Here is a 12,109-nt window from a genome sequence, read left to right as displayed (position 1 = left end):
TTGTTGCGATTGAGTTTTATCTTTTAAATAAATGTTTTAGCTTATTTTATCTACTTGATTTCTGATATATAATAACTGTTCCAATTATTACATCTAATTGTAAAAGGCTGACACCTCAGCACAGCGTTGATACAGGTTCCCTTCACCTCTCTTACACATTATTCACACCTGTTGTTCCAGACCAGGCACACTATATTCAAACTTTCATTCTTTATCTCTCAAGGGTTTCTTACAGCTATTGTATTCTTTGCTTATTTGTATGGGTCATACACATGTATATCTATCTCTATATATTAATAGGAACAGAACAGTTAAATATTGTACACATGAAGTACTGACCGGTGCTCTCCCTGCCCAAGAAGTGAAGGGTCAGCACTCCCTGCTGACCCGGCAGCACCACACTCCTGTGTAGAAAGCCTAATACACGTTTGAGAAAGTAAAATATAGGCATGTTATATGTGACTGGCAGGATGTACTGTATATACACACAGAAAAAAAGTAGTCAATCTATACAGTTTATAGAGTTTCAGGTGTTAGTTTGAGAGCCATACAAGGCTTTTTTAAAAACAGTGCCAAAAGCTCAAACTTTGTGCGAGCTCCAGAGGGCTTGTTCGAGGCCGTTTGAATTCCAGACAAAGCTTGTTTGCTGCAGCTCTAAATACCACCTTGCGTATTTTTTTAGCAAGAGTAAAACTGTGTATGGACTTGGACTTGCCGGAGTGTAGCGCTAGTGGTCCCCATGTATTGTGCAGGAGGAACAAGTAGATAGGATGTAAACAGAATGGCATGCTAGGTCTGAGTGTCCGCAAGGAATCCACGTATAAACGGTTCCCAGAGAAACTATAAATAGGAGCTGCCTGAGTTCCTCACAGGAGAATTTCACGTAGAGGATTAGAGTGCTGTCAGCTGCAGAGCCCAGGAAAAGGACTGTTTTCCCCCCCGTGTTACCAGGTCACAACACCTGTCTAGTTGTGTAACTCTCATTTCTCTATACGACTCCTAGATTAACACTTTTTTTTTTTTAAAGAAATATAGAAAAAACGCAGAGGAACTCAATTTTAATATTGTAAAGGCTTCTGAATTAATCATTTCAACCGGCATGATGAAGCCTGAAGGCCACCAAACCACATATGGAATTCTGAACAAACTGCATTACGCATGTAATAATGAGGACAAAGTTTATATTAGCAACTAAAACTGCATACAATCACAAAAAAACAGAAAAACTTAATGTGTGTGTGTTTTTTTTTTTTTTGTTGTTTTTTTTAACATGTTTTTATTGTACGTGTTTATTAATTAATATATACTGCGGGAAACAAACTGTTTTAGTGGCCAGTGAATCAGAAGTATGTGGCATGCCAAGCTTTTGAGTTTTTGTGGTATTCCAGTGTTTTTTTCTTGTGATATCCTGAAGACAGTTTGAATACGTTATCATAGCATGATTTTCATATGAAATTGCTTCTAAATGTGTTTTTATGTTATTCCCTTTATCCAGCTATCTTGTGGGTTCAGTCAGTTTACCTAAGTAGTGTGTAACCCTCCCCATTCTAACTTGTGCATGGAACACATCAATGAAGTAATACACCTACAAGTCTAGGCCGAGGAGTTTTTTTTTTCTAAATGAAACACCTTCAGTGGCAGACAGTTTAAATACTTGTTTGGTGAGAATTTAGAACTACAAATCAGAGAGGTCTCGTTATGGTAGATAGCTAAACAAATCATGTTTTATTTTTATAAAGGTGTATTAAATTGTTCTAGTGTTAAATTGTGATAATTTTTGTGGCGCATATGTATAATAATATTGTCTGGCGTTAGGTTAGAGTACTCAAACCTTTTAAAGCTTGATTACTCGAACACTGACTTACTCGAAATTCCTATCCCTACCAGCAACCACAACAGCATGGAACTGTGGTATTGCTTGGCATGTCGAAAAATATGGGCTTTTCTGTTCAAGATGGTACTTCCCTACTTTTGTCGTTTTAATGTCAACCCTAACTGATACATTAACAATTTTTTGCAAAGAATTTACTTCTTTATATATATACTTCTTTATATAATTATATATATATATATATATATATATATATATATATAATTATATATTATAGCTAGAAAACCTGTATTCTATTTAGAGCACAAAAAGTAAAAGTGACTATTTATTTGTAAACTTGATTAAACACGTCACAGGTGTATATATGTTAAACACTAACACAGGTTTATATATAATTAGGTTTGCTACGCTTCGATTTTTATTTTTTGCCAAATCGACAATTAATATCGATGTTTATTTTTAAAAGAATTTACAGGTTGTTTTGTTTTTTTCGATCTTTATTTTTCAATTCAAGCAGAGCATGGGTGAAATCGACCTTTATACTTAAAAAAATAAATAAATAAATAAATAAATAAAACTGACTTTTTATGCCATTGAGAAGTCTCATTTAGAGAAACCCCTTTGTCATATTCAACTTGCAACAAAACCACAGTTACAAACATTCTAATTGAAATAATGTTTGGTCACAGCGAAGCTATACCTTGTAAAGCTAAAGTTCCTTCACAAATAAAAAAATTGTCTCAAATAAACCGTAGAAAACACAGCATATAAAGTGTATTACACAGACTTTTGTAGCATACATTTACAAGTAAAAATAATATGCACAGAACAAAACATTAGATTGTTGAACAGAACTAACTTATTCTGAGCTCCACCCCTCTCCTGCTTCAGCACAGCTGGACTCGGAGTCACTGGAAGCAAGACAGACGGTCCGCTTTGTCCTGCCGCGGAGACTTCAGCCGTCGATCAGGGTATTGTGCACAATACTCATGTTGTCCTCTTGCGCCCCATTTTCAAATCGAACTAGTAACTGTCACCATATATACCTATAATTATAATATACCATATATACCTATATTGACTTACAGTGATCCCCAGCCATTCACAGCGGAACGGGAGATGGGACAGGCAGCAAATATAAAAACTACACAGACTAGAGATGATTTCTAAATGTATTATTTTTGGTAAGAAAAAAAAAATAGCGAGTGATTTTTACTGACATTTATCCTGTGTACATTTATTTCAGTCAAACTTTACAAATTTAAAATCGAAAAGTAGCAAGCCTATATATAATACACATGATTTAGTTTTTCTTCACTTATTCATACAAAGTGTTTAGCGATCTTAGCCCCACCCAGTGCCGGTGCTGCAATTTACTGGGCCTTGGTGCAAGACTAGACCCCTCCCCCTCTCTCCACCAAAGGAAAAAAAAAGCACAGCACAACCTAAAGAAAATCTTTTGAAAATAAATACATCGGCAGCAAAATCCGTCCATCTGAATATTTTTCTACAACATATTCTAACGTTCTTTTATGATGACGGAACAAGACAGTAATCAATCAAGTAACAGTATATCCAAACTTTAAGAAATCAATTGTGTAACAAGATGTATCAATTTGATTAATAACTCAATTTAGTTAATATTGAAACTATTATTATTATTATTATTATTATTATTATTATTATTATTATTATTATTAATACATTTTGTAATAGCTTAAAATTAGCCACAAAATGTATTAATCATATCAAAGGCATCGATTTGGATTTTTAAATTAATGTTATCAAGTATTTTTGGCTGACGGCGATTTGGGGATGCTGTTTGTGCATTTGTTGTGATTTTGTTTAGACAAAATGTTCCAAGCAGTACATCATATATAATAAACTATAACATTAATATTGTGGGTCAAATATATAAAAACATTTCGCTATACAGTACAGACCATCGTAAATCGAAGCTATGTTTTATTGTATTTTGCCAGTATTGCATGTGTAGTTGTAATTTTTCTATTAGAATTCAGTAAATTAGCAGTAAAGGTGCACTATCTACCTGTCTACCTGTGGAACAGGAAAATTGTACCTAATCAAACGGTAGTGTATGAAGTAAACTGTACGCATTTAACGCAAAACATCTGCATGTGGAACAGGAAAACTGTACCTAACACACACAAAAAAAAAAAACGGTACTGTATATATTAAACTGCACCCATGTTTGGCAGGGCCTCCTCAATACATTGTAAACAGAGCTCTGTTCTAACAGGATCCGTTATAAGTGGTGCACCTGTACAGCTATGGCCAAATGTTTTGCATCTACTTATATAATTAAATAATTTAGCCTCAAGGAGTCGAATGACTAATTATTATTATTATTAATCAGTGCCATAGGGCCACTAGGAACAACGAGATAAATAAAAAAAAATGATATATACTTCTGTAGAATACAAATGATATGTTGCTTACCTATTTCAGCAATAGAACCTGAAGATGAGGTCTTTATCGTCTGGTAAGGCCCGCATTGTTTCGTTACATGTCCCAAGCACAAAATTCTCAATTTTTTAATGTGACAATGCAATTTTTTTCTGCTTTAGTAAATATTATGTTTAATCGTGAAATATCTTGAAATACCTATTTTTTTACCGTGAAATGCTATAAAATAAGCTATGTTTTACAGTGAAAAAAACCAGCCCTAATACAGTATACACACAAACACAAGTATATTTCAGAAATACAATCAATGAGTACAGACCTGCAGTCTCCCAAAATGTAAACTACAGGTTGGCTGTTAATGGGCTCTCGATAACAAATTCCAGGTACATTACGAAGTTCTGCTACTGAACCACACTGAGTTCGCTTACACAGCAATGCATAATTCTTTGACGCGACAGTAGCCTAATGTACATGTACAAAACTTTGACAGTGGTGCGTAGTGAGCTAGCCTCCAAATTCAAGACCAAGAGAAGCCCCTTAAGGCTGCATAGGCCTATGGCCGGCCCTTTTATCCACCACATAGATTTTTCTGCAGTGAATGTTGAGTTTTTAGGAGACGCAGATGCAAATTGTTATGGTTAATTTCCCTCAGGAGCCTCCCAACAGCTTCTCTCTGCTGCCTGGAGTTTATGCATGTGGTTCATCTTGAGTAAGGAAATTCCAAAGTGCTATCTTTGTCTCGAAGGTATAATAAAGCTGCAACAGAACATACAATCCAAACCACCAGCGTCACCATAGGCAGTTCACTACAGTTATCACCCAGATAGGAGATGCATGAAACCATCTTCTACTTGCTGGAAGTCGTCCAGGAATTTCTCTATTTATTAAAGGCATACTCTACTAGTCCTCGGGCAAGCTGAACAGCAGCCAGACCTCTGCATTCATAACCAGCCTGGCAGTCATTTGTATCTATATCCTATAAAAATCCGGAAACAGCACTCGGGTTTCATTCCTATTGGATCTGTGTTTGATAGCAAAGAAAATACTTAATGGAAAATGTAATACATTTACTATTTAACTGTCTGTTGTGTCAATTTGGATTAATCATGTATTGTAATAAACAAAACAAAATATTTTTTGTATACTAAAATCTATCTTGTCATCAGGCCCAGGGTGGGAACTCATTGTCTGATAAGCACCTCTCATGTGACGTTTACAGTAGCACCATGGTAACTGGAATCACACTGGAGAATCCTATCCAAACATGCTCTTTCGCATGGTATGGGGTGATTGATAGTAAAGTAAATTTAAGAAATTGAGCCTGTCGATGCAGGCTCTACCGTGTGGTAGATGACCCAGATTTCTTTCTTTATTTTCTCTTTTAAAAAAAAAAAAAAAAAAAAAAAAAAAAAAAAAAAACCTATATTTACCTTGAACTTATGCTGTTTTTCAGGCTGAGTGCTTAGATCCAGCTGATGACAGAATTGTGGACCAATTGTGTCTTTCCTGTTGATTTGCTTCATTACGGTGTCCTGTCAGACATGATTTCTCTTGTCTCTAGACCAGCGTCAGAAAGTATCAGTGTAGCTTTTTATGTTACCAGATTAGTTGTAGATTAAAATGTTAAGGGAAAAAGCCAGTATTTATGCACAGATTGATTTAAAATTTAAATTCACAATTAAGCACTTCAGTGTTCCAGCGGGCATCTATGCAAAATAGAAGCCCGCTAGATCTGGAAGCTGATTGGCTGTTCACACTCAATCATTTTCTAATGAGCAATTTAACATAACCTGTAATATAAAAGCTTCTATTTGCCTTCATGATTTCTTAGAACAATAGAGTTAATGGTATAAAATATGCTTTCTTAGATATTGTTGCTGCAGAAAGAGTTTCCTTTATAAACAGAGTCAGTTTACGGAGGCGCTCAGTTGCAGAGCTACACTTTGTAGAACTATGAGACATCACTGAAGTAACCAGTGGCTATAGTGCAGGATAAGCTTTGAGAGCGTGGTTCTAATCCTGCTTGCATCAAGTTGCCGATATTGGCAGGGGACTCACAGGAGCGGTGCATTGGCTTTTGCACTTCTATGAGGTTCGGTAGGAAAGTTGGCTGGCGCTAGATACCTGACTACTACAGGTCAGTTACCCAACGAGTCCAGGCTGGCCCCTTACCTCCAGGGTTCTTTACCTTTTGTGCAGTGGGTTCCATGGAAAATTTTCCCAGTACCACAGTAAACGTGCAGTACTTCGAGGCACGTCACAGCATACTTTATACAGTATACCGTGTTATCGTGCGGTACAGCTTGAAGTATATACTTTCTTTTTCCAGCAGAGTGCGCCAGAGAGCTTTTAGGCATCTAATGGGCTGTATACCATTGTTCCTTAAGATGATTTCTGATTTTGATTTGTTTCTCGGTATATCGAGTACTGTATTCACAAATATACTGTATTTGTATTCATTATTATTATTATTATTATTAATTAGTCATTTAGCAGATGCTTTTAACCAAAGCAACTTAGAGACTAGGCGGTGAACTATGCATCAACTTCTGTTACAGAGTCACTTACAATAGGATCTCAGTTTTATGTCTCATCCGAAGGACGGAGCACGAGGTTAAGTGACTGAGATGGGATTTGAACCAGGAACCTGCTGGTAGTAAACCCTTTTCTTTAACCACTGGACCACCTGTGAGGAATGAGTGAAAATCATTCCCATCTCATGAAATGTACACTTCGGCCCAGCCAATGAACATTGTGGAGGCAATTCAAGTTTTCCTTTCAGCTTACAGTACACACTTTGTGGCTGTGCTGTGTGAGTTTTTAGGGCAGCCTCGTATTGAATTGACTCATTACGTTCTCTGGTTAGTCAATTAAATAACAGAATTCATAAGAATGTTGTTTGGGGTACAGGCACAACTGATCATGTGACCTTCAGGAACTGTTCAATACAAAATGTTATGAGGCAACCATTGCTGGTGTATTATTATATATACCGTTGTTGGATGTTTTAATAAGGTGTCTCCACATGAATGAGCAAAAAGCATATTAAAAACGGGCAGTGTTTCTGTTATAAAGGCATCCTTAAGTGATATTATGAGAATAGTCCTACTGTAGGCTATTGTAAGGTTTACAATCAACAGTCATCCAATGCTATTGATGCCCTCTGTGTAGTGAAAATAATTTAGAAGAGAAAGCGTGTGCAGGGAAACCAAATACTATTGTAGTTCATTTTTGTTAAACCACAAATATCATGAATATGTCAATAATTATAAAAATCCACCATACAAAGAATATATACCTGATTTTTTTAAATGTATTTATTTATATATATATATTTTTTGTGACTGGGGTTGAATTTTGTCTTTTGTTGGGGCTAATAGTTAGTTACAGCATTTAGCTACTGGAGAGAGAGACAGAATGCAGATAATGATTCTACAGACATTTCTGCACTAAGGGAGAAATAGTATGAGTGTAAAAAACAGATACTGGATAGCATTTATGAAACCTCAGTGATCTATAAGCTCGGCTTGATGTTAAAAACATCTTTCACACAGATAACAAAAAAAATATTAAATCCTAGTTATTATGTAAAGTGTGTGTTGTAAAAAAAAAAAAATATGACCAAACCACTAGTTTGAACCCAAATTGTTAAGTAGCTTTACCTGTGACAATCCCTAGAACAGTTCAGTCATCAGCTTTATCATTAATTTCTTTCACACAAAAAACAGTGCCTTGCCTTTGTGGCTTCATCTTTCTTTTACACACTGTTACATTACATAATGTCGTTACTTTAATTGCATTATATCTGCAGGTTGAGGAATTTGCATTGCTCTTAGGCTTACATAGGCAGCAGTGCAAAATAATTGCCTGGCCACTAGGCAATTTGGATTTTGCAGCTGCAATTGTTTGCACTGCGCCTATCCTTACATCAGCCCCATAGTGTGAGTCACCCCAAACACATACAAAATATGTTCATATAGTGAAAGTGTTTGAAGGGGCTGTGGAACAACTCAAATAGCCATGTTGGCAACAGAATGTTGGAGCTTCTCACTCCTGAGAGCCCCCGCTTAACAGAGATAGAAATAAATGCACAAATTCAGGGACATCTGTGTTGAGAAACAAAAACCATAACGTTTTCAGAGAGTTTGTACTTCGACTCATTATAAAGTCGAGGTTGTGGCCAAGAGAATTATCTGCAGTAAACTGGAGCCTCGCCACATGCAAACATCATCCAGCTGGTGCTAACCCTTTCCTGGTTATGATATAAAAAGATTGTTTTGGCTGGACAATGAGCAGGGAAGCCAAATATGATGTACATCAATAGTGCTTGTAAACAGCACAGTTGCAAGGGGGTAGGGGGTTTTGATGATTTTTACGCAAGATACTTCATAACCAGAGATTACAAATAGAAAATCATTTATGCTGGCCTCTTGAGTCAAAAGATAATAAAGGAACTCCTGCAGTATTTTGTTAATTGTTTTTGTTAATTTTTTTATAGTTTTTCTAAGTTCATATATTGGGTGTTTTTTTTTTTTTTTTTTTTAATGCTTTTGTTGAAATAAAAATTACCCCAGAGAAATGAAACTTGCCAATTTTGGAATCATAATCTTGTAACAAGCTCCTTTAAGCTTAATATAGACACCACGTTTCTCCCAAAAGGGTTTCATCATTGATAACATTAAAAATTGTGAAAAAAGCAGGCCAAGTAGCCTGCTGAATTCGTAACCACCCTGAATTTAAATAATTATATTATATACCTTAATTAGCCAATAGTTTCCTGGCTGGAGTGTCAGTATGACTATTGATTTAAAAAAAAACAAAGAAAAAAAAGAACTGATTTTCTTCTATTGGTTCAACCGCTGCTTGAAACTATGTTAATGAATTTCTTTCTTTGTTTATCTAGGTGCCTTTATCGTCTGTTGGACCCCTGGTTTGGTTTTGCTGCTGCTGGACGTGTTCTGTGCTAAATGCAACATTCTGGATTATGAGAAGTTCTTCCTCCTCCTCGCCGAGTTCAACTCCGCTATGAACCCCATCATCTACTCCTATAGGGACAAGGAGATGAGTGCCACCTTTAAACAGATCCTGTGCTGCCAACGGCAGGAAAAGGTGAACGGGACAGCTGAAGGCTCAGATCGATCAGCCTCATCTGTCAACCATACCATTCTGGTAGGAGTGCAGAGCAATGATCACTCTGTTGTGTAAACAGAGCCCAGTTCAAGACAGAGAGGGCATATCAACATTGAACAACTTTCAAGACACTGTTTATCAAGGGGAAACTCCACATGTTTTAAGACATTCCATGAAATGCCTAAGAATGACTAAAACCAAGTTCAGCCACGCTTTGGAGGACCTGTAGTTTAAAGTCTCCTTTTTCCCCCTAATGCCTTACCTTCTGCAGCTTGTCTTACTGCAGTATTCAAAGACAATAATTGTCTACTCTTCTCATATACAACACTGTTATTGCCTAACTGGTATCCAACTTCCTTTTAAATTTATACCAGCTAACCTGCATTTACATGTAGAATTGTTATGCATATTAAATAAATACAATTAAATAAGAACACATCATGTAATAAACATTTATATCTACACCATCAGCATGTTTGTGATGGATACTTCCTGAATAGTATACATTATCTTTTTGTTTGTTTTTAGCTACACTGCCAAAACTGCTAAAGATATATTTTTCTATTAAACGAAGATAACAAGATGACAAGATGTAATTTGTGTTTGTCTTTGTTTAAAAATGTGTATGAAATTAATTGTGTGTTTTGTACTTTTATATATATATATAACACTATATGTCATGATGCTTAACAAAAAAGGGAAACTTTTGTATGTTGAAAAAAAAAAAAGAGATGAAAAAACAGGACTGTATACATATTTGTTTAGGTTACGTAATAAAACAGGAAACTGTTTTCTCATCATATTTTTATGCAATTTTTCCCATCAAAATGAGCCTTAGGGCACCACTGATAGAAATGTGGTTTCTTCTAAACCTACTGAATCCTAACAGTGCCATAGGCAAATTTAATTTCTCAATTTTCTGCCCATGAATTGCTGGGTTAGTTTTATTTAGAGATGTGCCTCATTATTGTAATGCCTGTCTCCTTGAGGGGAAAATCTAAATAATGTTCCTACTGTAACAAGTACTATCCACTTCTGAGCACTGTAAGGCTGGCCTGACTGGGGAAAATAGCTGGAACCCTTGCTGTGTACTTTAATGTGTGCAGGCCTTGTTCTAACTGGTACAAGACCAGTTCACCGTAAGGTAAACATTAATGGTATTTATCACTTTCTATGTAAACTTGTCTCTTTAGATAACAACTAAGATATCAATCTGCCAGCTAGGGTTATGTAAAACTAATTAATATGTTCTACTATATACAAAATAAAACTTATCCATTTCTTTGCAGAAAATCTGTTGTGGGCTACATTTAACATACAACAAGTAAAATATCCTCATTGTTTGTATTCTATATAATGTGTATCTCACAGCTGTGAGGGTGAAACCTTTCTTGACTCATGTATTTATTAGCCTATCCTCAAACTCAATAAAAAGATCAGCTCACCATTATGGCCACTCTAAGTCCATTACAATTCTATCAACACAATTTTATCAGTGGCGATAATATCTAGTGTACAGTATCTCATTTTTAACAATTGTATACTTTTCATACAGTGGTATGTTTTCAGCTTAAAACCCAATCACAGCTTTTCAGAAAACATTGTGTCTGCAGCATACTACAATTTAATGTTTATTAAAATAATGATTTTTCTGGCAAACTGTATATTTAAAAAAAAAAAAATGGATGTACTAAGAATGTATGACATATTTGCCAATTTAAATAATCATTCATCATTCTCAAGCCATGACAAACGTATTTTACAAACAGGCAGGGGACACAAAGGGGATTATATTTCAGTAAGTATTATCAATCAGTTGCAAACCATTCTTCGATGAAAAGGGGTTACTGAAATACAAATGCAACACATACAACGCTGAGCTGTGTTAAAATAAAATTTATGAAATCAGGTAAATTTTTTCACACACACATTCCCTTTCTCCAAAAGCTTTTCAAAAATAAGTATTTGGCCAGGACAGACTCACTGGCTAGGGGTAGTGTGTGTTTTTTTTTTTTTTTTTTAATTTAGTCGTTGCCAATTTTTTTATTATTTCCTCCCAATTTAGAATGTCCAATTATTTTTTTAGGCTCAGCTCACCGCTACCACCCCTGCGCTGACTCGGGAGGGCGAAGATGAACACACGCTGTCCTCCGAAGCGTGTGCCGTCAGCCGACCGCTTTTTTTCACACTGCGGACTCACCATGCAGCCACCCAAGAGCTACAGCGTTGGAGGACAACGCTGCTCTCGAGCAGCTTACAGGCAAGCCCGCATGTGCCCAGCCAGACTACAGGGGTCGCTGGTGCGCGGTGAGCCAAGGACACCCTGGCCGACGCTCGGCCAATTGTGTGCCGCCCCCTGGGAGCTCCCGTCCACAGTCGGCGATGGAATAGCCTGGACTCGAACCGGCGACGTCCAGGCTATAGAGCGCATCTTGCACTCCACGCAGAGAGCCTTTACCGGATGCGCCACTCGGGAGCCCCGCTAGGGGTAGTTCTTAACCCTTTAAGGACCAAGCATTATTCAGAGGGATGCTCCCCCTGGATCAGCTTTTTTTATGGCTGTATTTGACTCGGAACACTCCGTGGAACATTCTAAAGTACTTCAGAAACCATAAAAAAAAGAGAGATACGTGTATACAAATGTGTTATTCTATGACCTGAGGGATCTTCCAATACTTGAAAGTTTTGTTGAAAAATATTGATGTTTGGGCAAATTACAAA

At 36.5% G+C, this 12,109-nt stretch overlaps 1 protein-coding gene across 2 annotated transcripts in view; it reads left to right on the top strand.

The window, feature by feature from the left end:
* The window catches only part of lpar1 (lysophosphatidic acid receptor 1), a 50,938-nt gene extending 40,105 nt beyond the window's left edge, over positions 1-10,833 (top strand). For both annotated transcript variants that reach the window (XM_058997108.1, XM_034013830.3), the window contains one exon: positions 9,162-10,833. In XM_058997108.1, the coding sequence (XP_058853091.1) occupies positions 9,162-9,463 (302 nt within the window). In that variant the 3' untranslated portion in view covers positions 9,464-10,833. The remainder of the gene's footprint in view (positions 1-9,161) is intronic.
* The last annotated feature ends 1,276 nt before the right edge of the window (positions 10,834-12,109 follow it).

This window comes from Acipenser ruthenus, chromosome 2 (assembly GCF_902713425.1).
Source record: "Acipenser ruthenus chromosome 2, fAciRut3.2 maternal haplotype, whole genome shotgun sequence".
NCBI lineage: Eukaryota > Metazoa > Chordata > Actinopteri > Acipenseriformes > Acipenseridae > Acipenser > Acipenser ruthenus.
This window is presented reverse-complemented; position numbering and strand designations above follow the sequence as displayed.